This window comes from Onychostoma macrolepis, chromosome 24, assembly GCF_012432095.1.
Source record: "Onychostoma macrolepis isolate SWU-2019 chromosome 24, ASM1243209v1, whole genome shotgun sequence".
Lineage (NCBI taxonomy): Eukaryota > Metazoa > Chordata > Actinopteri > Cypriniformes > Cyprinidae > Onychostoma > Onychostoma macrolepis.
Window position 1 is genome coordinate 15,652,100 of NC_081178.1, and position 22,502 is coordinate 15,674,601.

The 22,502-nt window shown below is 34.3% G+C and overlaps 1 protein-coding gene across 9 annotated transcripts in view; it reads right to left on the reverse strand.

Moving 5' to 3' along the window:
* The window catches only part of eya1 (EYA transcriptional coactivator and phosphatase 1), an 88,528-nt gene that overhangs the window by 48,650 nt on the left and 17,376 nt on the right, over positions 1-22,502 (reverse strand). For 8 of the 9 annotated variants that reach the window (XM_058765820.1, XM_058765819.1, XM_058765818.1 and 5 more), the window contains exons 3-4: positions 20,812-20,878; positions 11,989-12,068 (exon numbers count right to left, since the gene is read on the reverse strand). In XM_058765820.1, coding sequence (XP_058621803.1) covers positions 11,989-12,062 — 74 coding nt within the window. In that variant the 5' untranslated portion in view covers positions 12,063-12,068; positions 20,812-20,878. The remainder of the gene's footprint in view (positions 1-11,988; positions 12,069-20,811; positions 20,879-22,502) is intronic. The other variant, XM_058765812.1, reaches the window with a different exon arrangement.

Sequence of the window (22,502 nt, forward strand, 5' to 3'; positions counted from 1 at the left end):
ACGGAAAGGTACGTTTCACATTACTGTACCATAACTATAAATAGCACAATATCAGGTGAAAGATCTCTCTTAATATTCAATAAGACTGAGATTAAGATTCTGAGAGATGTATTTACTCATTAACATGAAAGGCCATAAATAACTAAACTAAATTCATATCTTGCATGAGTTGCTAGTTTCAAAGTATAAAGCTAGTTTCAAAGTTCTGATAATATGGTTTATCATATTGTGTAATACTGTTGTGTGAGAATGTTCAATTATATTTAGTTCTATACTGCAAATTATGTATTTTGGAATTAAAATAATTAAATAATTAACAATATATATATTATTTTCATTATATATCTATATATATTTAAAAAACAAGTACAAGTATATATATATATATATATATATATTTTTTTTTATTTTTATTTATTTTTTTTTTGTGTGTGTGTGTATTGATCCTAAATCTGAGAGCCTAAATCTAAGCCTTAACAGCCTTATTTTTCCGCTAGACTTAAACACTTAGCAAAACGGCGCTTTAGAATTAGACAATCAAGCTTGCAATGTTCCTATTATGTGCCCATGATGGACTTAACAAAGATGCATTGATAGTCCTAGACTGACATCAGTGCTAAAACATTACTTGCCAAAAACTATATCAAGCTAGAAATATGAGAAGTGGGTAAGATTAAAAGTGAAGCCGTTCTTTATTAAGGATTATCTTGATGGGACCCTGCAGTCTTACTGGGAGGCTGCAGAGATGCCTGCTTGAAATCTAGACACATGGGGGGATCTACTGTGTCCTGCATTGCACCAGGGGTTATCAAGAAATTATGTCACAAATGCATAATTATGCTATGATTCATGCATTGCCCACAGCTGAGCCACTAAAAGCAACTGGCTGAAGTTGAGCTACTCATTACTCACTAAAGTAATTCAGCTGAAAGACAATAAATGGATGCCCCAATGGAATGTCATTATTGTTATTGTATAGCACAATTACACTTCTTCAAACTATGAGCAATTTCTGCTTTGAGAAAACTGAGAAAATATGCAGTCTTTGTGATGCTAATAATGCTAATGCTAACCAACACAACAACGCTGGTTGTTTGCAATCTACTACCAGAGTGTTTACACAATGTCACACTTCGAGGAGATCGAGTTGCTTTTTCTGCCCGTCTCCTAGAACATAAAACTCTAAAGCTTCCCCCAAGATACGAAACCTGAACTTCAGTTTTTGCCTAATGAAAGCAACTTTTTACACATTTTACATAATATTTACCTACTAACGAGAGGGAAAAATAATTCTGGGCCTCTAAATTCATGCCTCTGACAGGAGAAGGATGGGAGAGTTGGCTCTGTGGTGATTTTACCAAGCCGTACAAGCAGCTGATACTGGATATTTTGGATATACTGTCTTTAAAGGAGTCTTTTCATAGTGAGTACATTTTCTGCTTTGAAAAACCGAGCTATAAAAACTTGTCTTTAATGACGGAAAATGTAAAAAAGACAGCTAGTTGAAAACTGAAGCACAATTTTTATGTGCTAAACTCTTGCAGACCTGACTATTGACACCTCTGGTATAAATCAACATCCTAAACAATGAATATTTTAGTAATACTTTAAAAGATAATTCACCAGGGAGAAAAGAAAAGAGTTACTTACAAATCACTGGCAATTTAATGGCATATTTAGCATGAGTTTATGAGGCCATTTAGCAAATTATCTCATCTTATTATATCATCTGTACAGTAAAATTGAGGTAAACAGTAAAATAAGACAATGTAAATAATACGCAGTGTCGGTAACAGTCTACTGTGTTTATATTGTATTATGTACATATCTTTATTGTCACTTTGTGGGCTGATTTTTTATTTTATTTAAATTTTTTTGAAAGGAAGAAATTAATTTAATTCAGCAAGGATGCATTCAACTGCACAAAAGTGACAGTAAAAATATTACTATTTCAACAAATTCTGTTCTTTTAAACTTTCTATTCAAACAAGAATTCTGAAAAAATGGTTTCCACAAAATATCAATCTGCACAACTGTTTTCAACATTGATAATAATAAAACATGTTTCTGGAGCAGCAAGTCAGCATATCTGAATGATTTCTGAAGGATCATGTGACACTGAAGACTAGAGCAATGACTGCTAAAAAATTAAGCTTTGCATCACAGGAATAAATAACATTTTAAAATATATTTAAATAGAAAATAGTTACTTTAAATTGTAATAATATTTCACAATATAGCAGTTTTTACTGTATTTTTGATCAAATAAATGCAGCCTTGGTGAACATAAAAGACTTCTTTCAAAAATATTTTACAGACCCCACTGAACGTTTGAACAGTAGTGGTTTAGTTATGACGAATAAAGACAAATAAAAAGGATTCTAATTGTTAATCTGAAAAACTCAACCCAGTTCTGTTGCATTCAGAAGTAATGGGCAAAGCTAAATTCAAATACAATGTACTAGACGTTTTATGGATTATTCGACTCCATCAGTGGGTGTTTTTCTCTCCTCCTGCCTGATCCCACAGACTGCACCATCAATCTCCAAAACTACATTTGCTGATCCAACCTGCAGTGCTTAATTTCAGGAGAACCAATCAGACGGAATTTGCTCAACAGAACACCATATACCTACTGTTCAAAAACCGGCTTCATTTGACTCCAGGGCAATCTTTGATGATGATGACGAGTTGTCACCACAATAAAGATTTCGACAGCACAGACAGATAATTTTAAAGCCCCCTAAGGTAAATTAGTAGCAAGCAAAGTGCTTTCAAGTGGTGAATAAAAGCTGCAGCGAAGCTCCATTTCTCTATAAACAAACATCACGTTCATCTGCTAGAACCAATGGAAGTATGTTCATACTTAATGCCTTTGAAACAACTGGATTTCTCCTCATCAGAATAATTTAGCCGGTTAACCTCAAAAGAGCGCTGAATAAATCAAAATTTGCAATCACGGGGAAAGACAAACTGGAGAGCAACCAAAAAGATGATACATATGTTTCATATTCAGTTAGTTACATTCATTCGATTGCAACTCATCAGTGTGAATTTCCAACTACAATGATGTTTGTACTTTGAAAAGTCAGAGACGTAAAAAACATAAATGCCGACAGTGTGTTTGTTTAAGAGCGGCACAAAGGACACTTCTACCCATGAGTGCACTGCAGGCCGTGCTTTATGAGGATCCAAGCACACCTGGTGAAGTTCTATGAGGGCCCTCTGATCCTCAAGAAGGCAGTTTATTACTCTCTAGGGCTCTGAAAAAACACCAAAAACAAGCGAACTACAGAGACCTATTACTCAGAGAGAGACATCACAGAGGATCGTGGTTATATACAGGACATACTCCCTACTGGAGTGTTTATTTAAATGCTGTACTAGGACCATTGGCTGTCGTTAAAAAGAAGAGAAAATGGCAAGGTTTGAAGTAACTTCAGCTGTTTATGTTTTCAATCAAGAGCACACTCTGGACAATGTATTTAAAAAAAAAAATGTTAGTCCATTCAATGTCCTGGCCGTATTTCCACTGTTTTGGCAGTGCTGATGTTGACAAACTGAACTACCAAATAAGCTGCAGGTGCTGTAAGTCATATGAAACCACACAATGCCTCAGTGTAGAAATCAAGCACTGTCAACATCAACTAAAAGAGTGGCATCATGTGCTACAAAGAACTTCTAGTCAGGAGTATAAGCAAAAATACTTTTAAAATATACATGCATTTGAAATTTTTTTTTTTTTTTTAAGAAATCAATACTTTTATTCAGCAAGAATGCATTAAATTGATCAAAATGTTACAGTAAATACTGTTCAGATCCAATTTGAATAAATGCTGTTAATTTAAACTTTCTCTTCAGCAAAGAATGCTGAAAAAAAAGACCTTTGATTCCACAAAAAAAGTTTTATAAAGTTTCATACTGTATAATATGTGCATATTAGTATGATTTCTGAAGGATTATATGACACTGAAGCCTGCTAAAATGCAGCTCTGCAACATAGGAATAAATTGCATTTCCAAAATATAGTGAAATAGAAAATAGCTACTTAATATTGCAATAATATTTCACAAATTACTGTTTTTACTGTATTTTTGATCCAGTAAATGCAGGTGAACATAAGACCCTTTTATGAACCCTTACAAAATTCTTACATAATTTATTCATTTATATGAAAAGCATAAAAAACAAACACACACACACACACACACACACACACACTCACACTCATGTTTGTTTCTCTGAATTGTGGGGACTTTCCATAGACTTCTGTTACTTTTATACTGACGATATAAACAATATTTTCTCTCCCCTAACCCTAAACCTACCGCTTACAGAAAACCTGTTTGCATTATTACATGTTCAGATAAACATCATTTACTATTTGTATTTATTTTTTTCCCTCGTGGGGACCACAGGCAATGTCAAAAATTTCAGGTCCCCACAATTTAGCATAAACAAGTACACTCACTCACACACACACAACATAAAAAAAATGGTATAGTGTGTATAATATACACATAAACCATAACTGGAATCTTAAATTCCTGAATGGGAAAGTCTGCTTGACTCCACTAAATTTAAATCAGCTGCGCCCTAAAATACCAATATGTTTCGTAATAAATTTTCAGGCCCCCTTCTAATGACTCCAAGCAAGCATGCCTGGCGTCCATAGGAACATTTGTCAGCGCTGGCCCAACTGTCTTGGTTTTGGTCAGAAATGTGGCATTCCCAGCCTTCACAGCTGCCTCCCCCAGTTGGGTCCAGGTCAGCAGAGTGCCGCGGCCAGACCGCCGCTCCCTGGCCCCCGGAATGGGCTCTCCCCTGCAGAGAGGACACTTCGGCTCTCAGGCGGAGGGATTAGTTTCAGGCCAGCAGAACTCCCAGTGGGGGAAGAGCACTGAAACTACAGAGGTTAGAGCCACTGCTTCCTTCCAGCCGGCTGACATTTGTGAAGCCAGGAGCCCACATAACAAAAACACATTAGGCAAATGTCTGGTTGGGGTTGTCTGTTTAAATTGGCCAGATGAAAGCCACTTTGATTGGGGTACTGCCATTCTGCACAATGGCAGCGGGCAGTTCCAGGGAAGGGGTAGGCGCATGGAAGGAATGCAAGAGCGAGAATACGACTGTGTCTCGGCGTAAGGGAGAAATGGATCCATGTGCGCCTCAGCGGGTAGTGTAAATGTGCTAGATGATACCACAGCTTAGAAAAGTGCAGCCTCATTGATATGTAGGCATCATAGGTTAGAGCAACGCAGGCATTGTGAAAGGCCTTTTGTTCTAAACATAAGTTTTCTCTCAGTATAAAAAAACTACTTCATGGTTTATTAAAATACATTTTAGTACACACAAAAAAAAAAAAAAAACAATGATAATTTTTTCTTTAAAAAAAATGCTTTTTCAAGCACATTTAAGCAAAAAAATATGCTTACTTCTTATTATACACACACACACACACACACACACACACACACATACACACGTATCTATATTTAAGAAATTTATGTAATATATATTTATATATTTATTCATACATACATACATATTACTGCCAAATCGATTAATTGCATCCAAAAAAAGTTTGTGTTTACATAATATGTAATGAATATCACATATAAGATGCGTATGTGTACAGTGCATATTTGTATATGTACATGTGTATATATATGTATATATATATATTTATTTAAAAATATGTGTAATATATATTTATACAAAAGAAATCAAGAAATTATATATATATATATATATATATATATATATATATATAAACAGTACACACATGCATATTATGTAATATGTAATATATACATATATACATATATATATATATATATATATATATATATATATATATATATATATATATATATAAAGTTTTAGACAAAACTTTTTGGGCCACTATACTATTGCTTTTTCTTTCACATTAAAACTGTTTTGAATTTATAAAACGCCTGGGAAGCATCTTCGGTCTACCAACTCTGAGGAAGCAACTAGAAACAATCTGTACTAAAAATATTTCCACACTTGCTCTTCAGGAAGTATAATTAAATCACTCAGGACTGCTTACCATATATAATGGCAGGGTTGCTATTGGGCGGCAGATTTCATTTTTAACTCTAGTTTGGACGTTTAACAGCTGAACTCCTCTGGCTCTTTCTTTCTCCTTACGTATATGCATTTAAAATAACGCTCGGATTATCTGGATTTGGAATGCCATTCGTTTCATAGGACAGGAAGATGCTGCAGCGGCCCCTGAAGTGTGTGAACTATTAGCAGCTTGCTTGGCCAGCGGTTGCCTCCCATCATGCTGGCGTCATATAAAGTGACTTGAAGCATGACCAGAAGTTCAAAAATAACCAAAGGTTAATAACAGTTTAGGACTATCCATGAGAGAGAAAGAGAGAGAGCAAAGACACATGCTAATAGCATCCCCCGATGAGGCCTAACTCCCCGTGACTCCAGGCTCTGGGTCTCGTCTACTTAATTGACAAAACTCGCAAAGACAGTTGCCTTTACTTACAATAAAAATCTAGCACCCCAACTTTGTGCAGACTTTTTCAAGGGGCAAGTGCACCAAATACACTTCACATTAAAACACAGCAGCGACAAAGTCACAATTTCTGGACTGACGTGCCAACTTTCCATGTTTATTTCCTTTTCGTGCAGTGCTCAGAAGGTGATTTCCTCTTTGAGGAAATGGAAATCGCCTAGTGGGACTTGAAGCTGAACTCTTCAAAAATATGTCAAACCTTGTCTTCTATATATCTAGGCCTCTCAATGATTGACATGATGGCCAAAAATCCCATCTCAACACCACTGGGGTGTCGTGGACATACTCAAAAGAGTAACAAACTTAAAAGTAAAGCTTCAATATGCAGAAGACGTTCGTTTCCAGATGTATACATTCTGATCTTTCCTCACAAACACATTTCTGTGCACCAAAACCGCAGGGAAAGGGCTTTTATTGCTCGGTTGCATGTAGTATACTTGCTCCATGACTTCACTGGGGTGTATCATATCACCGCGTCTGAATGGGATGTGCAGGGTGGATTCCTCGTAATGGATACACCGGAGAGGAAAAGTTGTTTCAAAACAGCATTTGAAGTTCACCTGATGACACATCCTCTTCACAGGCCCTTGTCGACCTGCCTACTGTCACAGCCTATGGAAATGTGACAAGAAAACACTGACAGGAAGCAGTAATCAAGGCGAGGGGACCGCCGTCATGGATGACGCATAGATTCGGAGTGAAATGTGTTTTGACGAGCAAAGAACTGAGGAAAAAACAGGCCATAATGGAGTTTTGACACCATTGTGAGACATGTTTCCATTAAAATATGGGCTCACAGAATCCCTGCTGCTCTTCATTTGATTCGTATGACTAAAATGTTTATGGGAGACGTTGAGTCACACTTTCATTTTGTGGAAAAACACACAGGAAAAGAAAAAAATGCCTGGCCAACTTGAATGCCTTCAGACAGGGTTATAAAATCCTCTGCATCCAATAACATTAGCAGGCTGTCCGTATGCCGAGGGTTTGGCTTTAATAAATGATGATAAATGAAGAAAAGGATGACTAACTTTGCACTCAGATGGCTAACATATGATTCGGTCTACGCACTGCCACAATCAGAAAAAAAAAATTGATTTTTGTCATAAATTTCAAAACAAGAGTATTGAAGGACTTGATAAAATGTGTCGTGAATGCTACGTTGCATTACCATCGTCAATTCCTTAACAACAGAACAGCGCAAAACATAATTTTTTAAACAAACATTAAGTAAAGCGATATCCAAAGTCTCGTCGTCAAACATCTGAGGGGTATAACTCACGGCTCACAGCAAGATTGATCTATAAATAGAGAAGCGTACCATGGTAACACTCCCTGCCAAGTCTCGGTTACACGACTCGCAACTTTTTATAGGCCGCAAAAACTTCCTGTTGCTGTGGATACACTGCAGAAGAATAGTCCAGGATTTGGATGTGAAACAGGTAGGACTGGTCAGGCCAATTAGAGGAGCCATTTGCTTGAATGAAAGCTACCAGAGGGACATTCAGGGTAATTGGGGGTTTGTTCATTCACTGGGCTGGAATTGTTCTCCCTCTCGGCCGCACCTGGCTTAGACTCACTAGAAGAATGGAAATGACATCCAGCTTCAGTTTTAATGGCTACTCAGCAGAGACAGCTGTCATTTCTGTCTTAAGATGCATATTGGAACAGTGGATTAGCGAGGCGAGGCCAGGCCCGTTTGGAGATGGAAAAAGAAATGTACTTGTAAAAGACCATTTTAACAGTAAAAGTCAAAAACTTGCTAATTGTGGTATATAGTATGTTTTCTTACTATATACTGTGAAAATCAGTAATAGATCTAACAGGACATTTCATTTCATTTTACGGTGAAATACTGTTCACTGTACAGTTTTTCCGAAGTGAAAAAGAATAAGTCATCTTAGAATTTACAGTCTTTTTTATAATTATATATATATATATAATTGGAAGTTATGTGCATAAGGGTTTTATGCTACAACTTAAGTTAGTAAATTATGTTTTTTGCATTATTTTAGTGTGATTTGTGTTAATATGATGGTGTTTTGCATTTGTATGATACTGTGCACTTTCTATATATTAGTGTTTACCAAAATTTCTGACATTTCAAAGTTCAAGGAGAAGCTATTATCATTAAAATGTCATTATTTCTCCACTAAACCATTTTTTTCTGTGGAACACAAAAGGATATTTTTTTAATAATGTGCTAGTAGCACTTTTCCATTAAACAATGAATAGGGACTAAACCTTTTAAGCGTTAGAAAGAACACAAAAGCACCAAAGAGAGATCACATTTAATCAAGGGATCACAAGTAATCGGTCAAATTTGTGTATTTTATTAGTATACTAAGTGTTTTTTCAGTGTGGGAAACAGACTGAAATTAGTGTTGTTATTCCCTGATAAACTTCCCGGGTTATTAGGATCTGGATCAGACTGATTCGTACAAATCATTCAGACTGTTTTTCAGAACCAAATCAACTGAATCAGTTTAAAAGAATTTGAGCATATGCCACTTACATGAATGTACCAAGGAGATAATTTACAGTGAACAAAATTGCAGGCCTTTCATCACGCAAAATCACTTAATGACTTCAGTTAACATAAAATATAGTGCACAAGTTGACCAATTCTATGATGCTTTTATTTTTTGAAGCTTCAAAGCGCCAGTCCTCATTCCGTCATAATTGTATGGAAAAGAATAACCACTACATTATTAAAAATGTGTCCCGTTGTGTTGCACAGTACGGGTTTATGAGAGTAAGTAAAATATTTTGGGATGACCTTTAAGTAAATGAAGTCTTTGACAAAGTGAAACCTCACCTATTCTCTGTCTCTTGAGGTTCTTCTGCATTTACCGGCATGACGAATGACCCATCACATGATGACTATGCTATTTACAAAATTACAAGCTAGCTGAAATTCTGTCTCACCAAACGGCTGCTCTGGGCCTGAATAATTGATCAGATATTGAAAAGCTCTAATAAAAGGAGGCAGCCTGCTATGCAGTCGACATTCTTGTCTTCGGCCGCTATAGACACATCTCTAATACATGAAGGAAAAGGCTGATTAGGCAGAAGAGTGCAAATGTTGTTCCTTATTTTTATCCCTCCAGGAGAGCAGAATTTGAAATAGAAGATTAGGTTACCGTGGTGCAATCTGTCATGCTAAGAGAACACGCCCAACCGGTGCCAACGCCAACTAGTTAAGAGCTCCCTGCTGCATGGAGTAACACGATCAGAACAAAACAGCATATTTATGACATACTGTAAACAGCATAATGTGCAAATATAAACAAACTTTTCTCATTTTGCCAAATGAAAATGTTTAAAGATGTTCAGTACAAAAGATTTTTGTTTTTCATAAAAGAATAAATGAATAGACCCCAACACAAAATGATAAACACTGAATTAAAGATTACTGAGCCATGCCACCTCATAAAAACAAAGCCTGTCAGAGGTCAATGTCTCTTAAAATATCAGATGATATTTGTTGATATCAGTTTGGAAAATGTCATGTGTTGTGACTCCCTATAAACTTTTGAACAGGGTTATTATTGTTAACTAAAACCATAACAAAATTGCATTACTTCGATAAAATAATAATCACTTCAATAAAATTAAATAAACATTTACTGAAATAAAACACAAGTTGCCAAGGCTAGCTGTCATTTTCTTTTAGTTTAAGTTCAAGTAATAAAATAACTAAAACTAAATGAAAATTAATGGAAACTTAAAAAATACAAAGACTAGTAATTAACTAAATTAAAACAAAAACTAAATAACAAAAACTTTAAAAGTATCTCAAAGATTAAAAAAATATATATATACACACATATATATATATATATATATATATTTATTTATTTATTTATTTAAAAAAAAAATTATCATTAAGACCTGTGATTAAGATATGTTACTGAATGTTACACCACATTTTTTTGGGACGGATTTTTTCCCCCAAAACATACACTTTTAAAAATAAAAGTCCCAAAAGGTTTTTTTTATTTTTAGTTTTTTTTTTGAGGAAATGCCACAGAAGAACCATATTTAGTTCCCTTTTAGTGAACAGTTCCTAAAATAACCTTTTTTTTTTCATAGTGTAAAGAACATTTAAAAAATCTAAAGAACCTTCATATTAAGAGTATACAAAACCAAGAAAAATACAAAAAGAACATTAACACAGGTGATATCAACTACATTCTTCCTCTTTTTTTTTGTTTTCTTAATCGTTGATACTTGTACATCATTAACCCACAGTTTTGCTTCCACGCCATGTAAACTGACCAACCCTGCCTCGATTTGACCCCGAGGGCACCCACTCCCAGCATCCCTGACCTGCAACACCATCAGCTGTGGTCTCTTTAATAAACTGTACCTTTTACCAAAGCAAAAGGTGATCAATTGAAAAAAAAATGTTTAGCAGCGCGATCAATTATTCACGTTGTCTTTTACTCAAATCAGCTCATGATGAATAATTAAAATTAATCTCATTAAAGGAGATTTCATTATGAGATAATTTAATTAAATGAAAGTCCAAGGATCTCAGACGTTTGTGAGACATGGGTGCTTTAATGGGCTGAGGGGGGCACAGGAGTGGGAGGTTACACACATGGGCACATACATTATTTAATGGCTTCTTCTAAATAAAGACAAATCAATAATAAGTTGTCATCTCATCAATGTGTTGAAAGCATTCCAGAGGCATGCCACGGCTTATCAGCTGGGCTACATCACCCATCTGTCTTATAAAACATACTAATAGTTTAGTGCTTTAAAACGATATACTGTACCTATGCATCAGGGCTAAATGCATGTGAAAAACGACAGCAATGAAAAGAAAAAGCTCCTTTTCCGCCGAGGTCAAATGTGCCTCCACGAATTATGAAGGGTACAACTTGTACATCTGATCCGAAAAATAAATGATATCACGGTCTTGTGGGAGCCATTAGGAAGCTTTCTTTGTGGGGAGATTTTGTGCATGTCTTGTCTTCAGGAGCACTTAAGAAGCAGAGGAATTCCTCTGAGCCTGTGATACACATCTAGGTAATGTTCCGGCTGAAGCCATTTTGTGCCATCCAGATATCAAGTGTTAAAGGTTTTTCACACACTCACACGCACGCTCGTCCACATCACATTATATCATAACACAGGTGGATTTAGGTCGAGTCACAGAACTGCACGTCGCTCATATAGCAGAGGAATGTTTGAATGAATCACGCATGACTGTTTGAGAATGTCACGCCATGACACATTACAATACCTGGATAATGTTACAGGTAATGTTTTAATCGTGTACAGGTTCAAAAGGAAAACTTGAAAAGGGAATTTGGCCTGATTACCTGTTTAAAAGTAAATAACAGCTTTCAAATACTTCTCAAGTATAAAGATTCTGGTCAATTCCTGCATTCAGGGGTCAAATATTTCTGAATACTTACCTTTGTACATGGCAGTACTGAATAACTGACCACTCATCCGGTTCCCAACAAAGCTGGTCTCTCGGTCTCCCCATGATTGTCTGAAAGAAAGACAATAAGATTATTTAAACTCAAATTAATAATTATTTCATTCATTAAATATAATATTTATTAATTTATTTGTAAGATAGACAAGTGGCTCATGATAACTAGAGATTCAATTCCCTGAATTTGTGTTCAATGTCCCGCCTCTATCTTTTTCTTTTCACAAAACAAAACAAAACTGAATAAAATTTTAAAAATAATAATAAATTGTGTTAAAAAGCATAAAAATATAAATAATAGAAATATTATTAAATATTAGCTTAAAATATTACTTTTTTTTTTTTTTTTTGCAATAATGGCAGGCTGACTATACATTACTAAACATAAAACTCTAAAAGAAAGGCAATAACATTATTAAAACTCAAATTAACAATTCATTAATTCATTAAATTCATCAAATATTAATTTATCTGTAAATAGACAAGTGCCTAACTAGACATTCGGTTCCCTGAATTGGTGTTCAATGTCCCTGGATACTTCACAAAACAAAACAGAACAAAACAAAACAAAACAAAACAGAACAGAACAGAACAGAACAGAACAGAACAGAACAGAACAGAACAGAACAGAACAGAACAAAACAAAACAAAACAAAACAAAACAAAACAAAACAAAAAACTAAACTAAAAGCAAAATTAAAAACTAAACCAAACCACATCAAAACAAAACAAGCAACACAAAACAAAACAAACTAAATCAGAGCAAACCAAAATCCAAAAAACAAAACAACAAAACAAAACAAAAACCACAGCATAAAACAATTAAAAATTGATTACTGTAAAATGAAAAAGTAAAATAAATTGTGTTAAAACAAATAAAAATAAATAACTAATTAAAAAAAATTAAGTTAGAAAGGTTTTTTTTTTTTTTTTGCAATAATGACAGCCTGACTATACATTATTAAATATAAAGGTTTAAACTTTATATATACGACACCATTTATATAAAGTTGAATATATACTACATATTAAACGCATACTTATTTAATTTCTTCATAATAAGGCATGGTAAATGAAAATCCTTGAATGATACGAGGCGAAGGACAATAAGCTTTTGAATTTCATTTCAGCATAATGTATATTCAGGCACAGGCTTCAATTTAAAAGAGGAAACCATGACCATAAACATTAGCATTTTGTGCAAACAACTGCGTAATTTGTTTAGCCTCATAATAAGCTGGAGATGGCATACAATGAAAGAAAGCCTTTTGGTTTTAAAATGAATAAAAATTGATTGCGTCCCAATAAAAAACGAATTGGCAGAGTGTTAACTGAATTGCACTCAAACGTCTGTAGCAGTCCCTGGTCGCTTTATTGTGTGCTAATGCAATAGAGCACACTTAGCAATAAATGCATCTTTCTGATGAGCTCGGAGAGGTTTTCCAAAATGGCCTGATGAAATTGTCCAAATTAGATTAGGCTGAGCTGCTAATGACTCTTAAAACAAAGGAAAATCTCCAAATAAAATTAGCCGAGCCTCTTGTTCTCTAAATAAATCATATGTAAATTACTGTCATTGGAAAAAAGATGCCTGCCTGGAGGGTAAAGGTTTCATTATCTCAATGGGTTTGGAACTCTAATAAGGAGGCTCCTCCAAGACAATTAAAACTTGAAAATAAATCACAGGAAATTTATCTAACTCGCAGGAAGCCTCTTTGAATCCTGATACTATATTTAAACTCAGAAATTTCTGATTCGATTCTCCTTGGGCAGTTGCTCCGAATGACTCCTCGAGACGTCTTATATCAGGATGTGACAGCTTCTGTTGTTTAACAGACTTTCCGACTCATTTCTTTTCATTGAATTAAAATTCAGATGAGCTTGTGAAATGCTTAGGAAAAAATATCAATTGTTTAGAGTTGAACTCAGCTGATTTGAATAGGTTCCTGTCACTCCGTTGACACAAACCAAACAGGCTGATATGACAAGTCTGCAGCAATTACTACAGCAAATAAACAGAATGAATGACGTTTGAGAACAGCTTGAGTGTGACTCAATACAAACACAGGGATTTCAGTTGCTTAGGTACACGTAACCGCTCTAGTCTTCCTGCCATTCAGGTAATTCTGTGTATTGTTCGCATTTTATCCCTGTTTGACCTGATGGACTTGCTAAGCTTTGGTGGAGAAAACGTCACAGAGACCTGAAAACACAACATCACACAGGTGCTCTTGAAATAGACAAGGATTGTACGATTGCTTTCTGCGATGCTGCTAATTCACTAAAAGCTCAAATAAGGAACAATGACAGACATAATGAGAATAATGCAAAAAAACACAAGCAGCTGTATGTTACAGTGATTTTAACCTTTTAATTGTGGTAAAATCACTGTAACGAACAGCCTTGAGCAGCTTATTGATTTTTTATTTATTTTTTAAAATGTTGCTCATCCAATCAGAATTCCACAGTTATTTCCACTTACTTTCACTTTTTTGATCTGTCTCTATTCAATGAACATCCCTCAAAAACAAAGTACAGAAGTTTCTTATGCTTATCAAAGCTGCATTTATATGATCAAAATACAATGAAATCTATAAAATTGCAAAATATTATTACAATTTAAAATAACTGTTTTCTTTTTAATACATTTTCAAATTGAATTTATTCCTGTGATGCAAAGCTGAATATTCCTTAGCCATTACTTCAGGCTTCAGTGTCACTTTATGCTTCAGAAATCATTCTAACATGCTGATTTGCTGCTCAAGAAACATTTTATTGTTATCTATATTTAAAACAGTTGTGCTCCTTAATATTTTTGTGGAAACTGAGTTTTTTCCAGAATTCCCTGATGAATAGAAAGTTCAAAAGAACAGTTTTTTTTAATAGACATCTTTTGTAACATTATGTATTTACTGTCACTTCTGATCAATTTAATGCATTCTTGCTGAATAAAAGAATTAATTTCTTTCAAAATAAAGAATATCTCACTGAGCCAAAATTTAAACAGTAATTTAAATAGTAGTGTAAATTTACATACAAATGTGTTCATTTTATTTACATTTTGCAAATTATAATATACATTATAATATGATCACATCTACTTAACTTATGTTAACAAAACGCACCAATTACATCTTCTGTATCTGTCAGAAAATGTCATATTTCATTTCAGCAAATGGAGCAAAATTAATTGCTCCAAGTGTTCTTAAAGGGGCTAGAAAACACATTACCATAATTGAAAGTCCATACTGTGGTAAAAATAACTGTTCTCATGTTGAGCTAGACCCAGTGGTGCCTTTTGCTGTCTGTTGGTGAGAACTAAATATATTTTCTGCATTCTGAATGGCATTCCAGTCCAAAGTGTATGAGCCAGTAGTTAACAGTGTATGGTCATAAATAGTTTTCTCAGCCAAATCATTTTCAAGATGGGTCTTAAGCAGAGGAAGTGCAAGTTTCGGAGTTATTCGTCTTTTTATCCTCTTGCTAAAAGCACACTTTGGCAAATGTTCTAATATCAGTGTATTCATATGAATTGATTTCTGGCAACAAGATGGCGTTGTAATATTGCAGGGTCTCAACACTGGGCCAAAATTATGTCACTTAGACCACCTGTTCCTGGAAAACGTCATCACCCTTAAGCAGTTCCGGCTGGCTTCCAAAAAGTGAACTTCTGAACTGCTTGCCTTTGGTCCTGATTTGTGAGTAAGCAGGCAGCAACAGCCACTCTAAGTTTGTGAGTGTGGTTAGAGGGCTTACATAAGCGATGGATGGACTCTGCACATGTCACTCAACATCAGGGTGCAGCAGTAACGGATCTTTGCCCAATTTAAGTGCTAATGAGAACACAGTTATGCAAAACGTATGTGAGCTTCTCCATGTTCTAATAGTTTCATGTTAATGAGAACCGGCTGTGTTGTGAGATTCGGAAGTCTGACAATCCATGCATGAATTTGTAACAATGGAAAAACAATAATCATAGCCCAACAAGCACAACTTAAAAGTGGAGTAAAAAAAATACCTTAAACTCTTGTGGTATGGAAAAATCTGTCTAAAAATAACTGTAGAAATTCAAGTTTTGCATTTACTGGAAAAAAAGACAGTATACTACTGTAGAATGACATGAAAATGTGTAAATAATGATTTGCGATGTTTTAATGAGGCTATTTACACTAGTGATGGGCAGTTTCAAAGCACTGCTTTATGAAGCTTTGAAACCTTTGTGAATCATTGGTTTTGAAACAGTGTCATGTGATTTCAGTAAACAAGGCTTCGTTTGTCGTAACACTTCAAAATTTCAATGGTCTGCTGTTGGGGGGCAGTAATGGTAGCGAACCATTGAACTAACGTCTATAGTTTTTACCTGAATTCAGATCAGTTTTATCAATTTGTAGACATTTTAAATGAGACATTTGTGTTTTAATAGTTAATAATCGACAACAAAAAATGCATATTATGCAACAGAAACAGTGGTGAAGTGCGTAAAGTGCATGGCAGTAAATTTTGACGCGATTGACCCGAGTTCGAATCCGCTTTTTGCCGAACTCGTCCTTCTCTCCTTTCCTATCACATGAGATCGGAAAGTAGGGGCGGACTTAACCAATAAGCGAGGTAAGTGGCCGCTTAGGGCCCCGGGGAATCAGGGGGCCCTATCTGATAGGCCTATTGGCGAAACATATTTGCAGCGTTGAGCAATGTAGCCAATAACAGACACAGGCTATCGTTTAATTTCTTGAACGCAATGACCAGAAGTGTTTAAGTTAGAATCCAATCACCACTTAAAATGCCAAGTTTTTGTCAAGTGCTGAGTTCTGCAAGCTCAGGAATCCTCTCATTATAACAAAGTGTAGATACGATGTAAATAAGAGATTCATTGTGCCATGCAGAGAGCATATTAACGGAACGTCGTGAGAACACAATGAACTGAAGTGAGTGACAGCTTTTAGTGATTATAGAGGGAGTGCTCTTTTCACGCATTCTAGTATAATACTGTCTCAGAAAAGAGATATTCAACTCAGTAAAGAAAGTATTGTATTTCAGGTCAATTTTATTTGTCTTGATGTTTCAAAATGACTCACTTGTGTGCTTTTCGCCAGTGCAAACTGTATGAAACCAAGAATGCAATCACTGGAGATTTTCGCTTAATAATAGGCTAACTTAGATTACATTTTCAATTTGTTTCTCGTCAAACCCTACCGTATGCCTTCAGAACACTTCGAATATGGAATGAGTTGCATTGGATAATTTTATGTTTGTAAAAAGATTCAAAAAGTTTACAATTTATTAAATGGACAAGTGCAAGCATTTATTAATTAATTTATTTTTTTAATCTTTTGTAAGCCGAAAAAACAAATAAGGTAGCCTAATATGGCTTTAGAACAGCATCAGATTGACTGGTTACTGGTTGTGAAGGGATAAATAAACTATAAACTATAAGAGCGAGCGAGCAAAATAAGAGTTATACGTAAAAGAGCAAATGGTTATTGTGTTGGGACCCCATACCTGGAATTTGCTTAGGGCCCCCAAATCACTAAGTCCGCCCCTATCAGAAACATTTTTTTTTTTATATATAAAAACCAAGTGTTTATCAGGTAGGGTTAGGTGTACTGAGGGATTTAAGGTGTCATCCATTTAATAATTGTAATAAATATGATGATTTACGCTCAATATGTTATTGCTGCATACGGTTTTATACTGTACTACAATACTGAGGTACAAATATCTGCCATTTTTTTTCTCTAAGTATTAACAGCATCTACTATTTACACTTACTACTAAGAAAATGCTGCTATTTTTACACAGTGTAAATAGAATCTATCGTAATTTGCACTTAGTGAAAATAGCGTATTGCTAAGAAAATCCTATTTTCACTTAGTGTAAATAGAATCCAGTTCTAATTGCACTTAGCGTAAATAGCATCTATAGCTAAGAAAATATGCTATTTTCACTTAGTGTAAATGGCATCTATCTCTATTTGCTCTTAGTGCAAATGGCCACTGCCCTTTTTTAAGTGAACTTCATAACAAACCATAAATATGAAGTCTTAGACATTGGTTTAAGTCAGAATTTGGTCAGATTGTTCTACCTCTATCTTATGCTAATCATAGGTCTCAAATTCTAAACTACCTCTAAAATAGCCACATTAATATCAGAATAAATTATAGTATCATTCAGCTTCAAGTGGTAACAGTAAAGTAACATGCACTAATTCACTCTCTTCCAGGTGCTGACTTCAATGTACCCACATTTTGTTTGTCCACATTTTGCCGAAAATGTTCTCTGATGGAAATGACATTTATTATTTTGGGCAAGCTCCTGTTTTAAGGACTAAATGTAAAGAGAAACACAGCCGTTTCCAGCAGAGAGAGTCCTTGGTGAAATCACTTCACACTTTGAGAGAGGTGCTGACAGTAGGGATCAGGGCTGCGTAAGTTATTCCAGAGGTCTCAGCAGGATAGCAAATGATGTGACCTAAACAAGCAGCCGATAAGCCTGTGACATACAGGGAAACAATCCCTGCTCTACCTCCAGCAATATATTCATTTGCACGAGCTGACTGCTTCACAGAAGGCCCCGGGGGCCAGCAGAGGGGGTAGTGTGCTTCCTGACACTCTTATTGGCAGGCCCACACGGAATCTGCTGACTTTTCTCATATTTTCTTCATCAATTGTTGTAGAAAATCTTTGGAATTCTGCAGATAATTAAATCTGCAAATAGAAAATCTGCATCCATAGATTGTGCACACCATAATACCATACTGGGAAAAAAAACTTTGTGTAGAAACAGTTTTCACTCAAAATTTCTAGCAAATTTTACGAACAATTACAAGAAACGGCAAGTAACACACTGACTTAAGCATGAAATTTTGAAGTAGAAAAACTGAAATGGTATTTTATTGTAAAACATACTCCAGTAATCTTTATTAACAAATTTGAAAAATCTTTTTAACAGTGCATAATTATTTTAGTATTATCTTTATTATTATATATTTTATTATTATCATGAATTAGATTTTATTTTTATATTTTCAGTTTTGTATTAATTATTATTTTTGATTATTTTATTTAATTATAATTTTGTTTAATTTTAAGTAATTTTGCTATGTGCTTTTATCATTTTATTATTATTATTATTATTATTATTATTATTATTATTATTATTTTTAATTTATTTATTTTTGATAGGTTTTAGTTTAGTTCTGTTTTAGTTTGGTTTTATTTCTAATTAGTAATTTTAGTGCTTCAACTGATTTGGATTAGTTCTCAAGGAAACATTTCAAATTTTTATTATTCAATTTAATTTAATTATAATTAGTAAAATTATTTTAATTTTAGTTTTTTGTTTGTTTGTTTTTTTTTGCTTTTGTCTTTTTATCTTTGTAAATTATTACTAAACATGTTTAATTTAGTTTTATTTCAGTTTTAGTTTGTTTTTGTTTTTATTTCCAATACATAATTTTAGTGTGTCAACTAATTTCAGTTAATTGTCAAGGGAACATTTCTCATGTTTGTTAAACAGTTTTTAAAAATATTTTAATTTTAGTTAAATTTTTATTAATTCTGTGATGTTTTTCTTTAAAAAAATACTATGTAGGTTTGATTTATTTTCAGTTTTCAGTTTTTGTTTCAGTTTTTGTTTCCAATGACTAATTGTTTTATATATATATATATATATATATATATATATATATATTTTTTTTTTTTTTTTTTTTGTTTGTTTGGTTTTTTTTTTTTTTTAGTTACATTTTTAGTAATTATTATTATAATTTTTAAAAAAGTTTTTAATACTTTTTGCTTTAGGTTATGATTACCCTGTACTAACAAGTTCCATTAGAGAGACAATTAAACCAGCTGAATCAAAAAAAATGTTCAGTTTAAAAATAACCAACACTGCAGTTATGAAAGGTAACCAAAGACACTCTCTGACAACTGCTGAAAATTTTGACCAATTTGTAACTTGAAAAGAAGTGCAAGTACAGAAATAACAGCAGGACTGCATGAGCACATTGCTTTAAAAAAATAAAATAAAATAAAAATAAAAACACATGACATAATGGGCATGAGATTGGAGGCTGGGGGCACTATATCCACATTGACTTTACACACCTATTTAAAAACAGCAGCCTTTCACACCAAGTTTAACAGGAAGAGGCTGTAAAATGAAATGGGCGAGACCTACAGTATTTCATAATTAATAGTTAGCGGCGAGGGAAAGAGGTCTGCAGTGACGTAAAAAGGTCAACAATAAAATGTTGAAAAAATAGTCATCACTCTCTCTTTTTACATAATTCAAGATAATTACGAACTGGATCAATTCAGTAGTGGCCAGAAGCGAGGCACGGTAGCCGTGATTGCTTTAACTGTAGACATCTCCCACAAGTGTTGTGCTATAGCGAATGGTTGGTAAGTTCCTGCGGTGGTCTCCTGCTCAGTAGGAGGCCACACCTGCAAAGCGTACAGTAAATTACTCTGCAGGCCTACTTGCCCTTGTCTGCTACACTGTGCTAACTCTATTGTCAAAAGCTTAATCACCACCACAAGATTTATATCCTAGGGTTAACTCGTGGGAATGACTCAATAAAGCTGCAAGTTATTTGTTCTTTTTATAGTCAATTACTGCTGTACGTTTAGAAGGGGCGAAAAACTTTCAGCGATACACCAACATCAGGTTACCGCGCTGCAAACTGAACTATATTTAATCTAATTCATTATTTACGCTGAGATTTATCAAATAGAAATTAGACACTGGGGGAGTAAAACAACTTTGTGGCAAAACAGAGAGCAGAGGAAAGATTGACGCTTACCTGTTAAAGGATGTAATTTAGACTCAGCTCTCATTGACTTCGGTAGGGGGTGGAAGTCTATACAAACCTGTAGGTAAAACAAAGTTATTTTCATGTCTCCATCATATAAAGCCTTAATATAGTAGATCAAATATCAAATATAATTTTAAGTTAGTTATCTTTTATCAAAATGTCACAATTAAGTGAGCATGACTTCAGATCATTTCATTGTTTTGGTTTTTGACAAGAACATACTGACAATTTATTAAGAAATCCTCTAGGTTTGATTTATGAATGTATAGTTTGGTTAATAAACGTACATCCATTCAATCAGTCTATTGTAATATCTTTTTTTTTTTTTTGAAACGCAGTGGACACTGGATGACAGTAATACAAAAAGAGTAAATACATAAATATATAGATACATACATTTATTAAGAAATATTCAAGGTTTGATTTATTGATAATAGGTTTATAGTTTTTTGCTGTCACAAAAATGACCTTCCATTACATTGGTCTTTTCTAATATTCCTTTAACTAACAAAAGTCAGATACTTTTTCTTTTCTCTTTTTTGAAACTGGACAGAATGACAGTCATTAGATAGATAGATAGATAGATAGATAGATAGATAGATAGATAGATAGATAGATAGATAGATAGATAGATAGTTCAATAGGTACTGCAGAAAATGAATGAGCTAGTTGCAGATGACAATTTGGCTGTGATGAGTAACTGTGTTAATTTCAGAGAGTTAATTTGCTTGATAAAGACTGAGCATTTGCTTTTCCGCTGGAGATTAAAACAAGTGACTTAATATTGTATAATTGGTTTATAAAAACCCCAGGTTTCAGAGCAGAAATAAAGCTGAAACCTCAGCCAGAGCGTTCATAACCTGTAAACATCCATCTTAATCATTCACTGCATTAATGGCCAAAAGTGTTTGCAACACTCAGTTCATAAAGCGAGTAGAACGCTTAGCTAATTCATCGATGCACTCAAGAATAAGGAGCTGTGGAAGAGAGAGACAGAGAACAGCGATCTGGCTGAAGGGATGTGGTCTGTGTTGAGATGTCAGGAGCATAATGGCCAGCTGAGTCATAGGTTATAAAAAGCTGTCATTAGGGATTTCAACCCACTGCAACTTATGACAGTGGAGTAGTGAATTATTTATTAAGGTGGAAACTTAAGTGCCCCTAACCCAAGGCTGCCTGTTTCTCTGTGTTTTTTCCTTCAGGCTTGTTTAAACCGCTTTGCCAATAATTGTCATGTACGCAAGTTTTAATAGGGATGATTTATTAAGATGACATTCATTGTTATTTCGTTGCTGCCAACTAATTTTGTTACATAAAATAATAAATGAATACATTTAGAAAATATGCCTTTACATTGCTGAGCGTGATTAACATTGAGTGATGTGTGTAAATACATCCAAACAACAGTTACATGAACAATTTATTTCAATGAGAAATTGATTATTTTTACAACATTCAATTACATTTTCCGTTTATGTTCTTTGCAGATACTTTCTTAACAAAAGATTGTGAATACGGTGTTTGTGAATATTACCAAGCAGGTAAATTAGAATAAAAGTGAAGTACTAATTTTAAGAGCATATGTGACCCTGGACCACAAAACCAGTCATAAGTCTCTGGGGTATATTTGTAGCAATAGCCAAAATGGTCAAAATGATTGGTTTTTCTTTTGTGCCAAA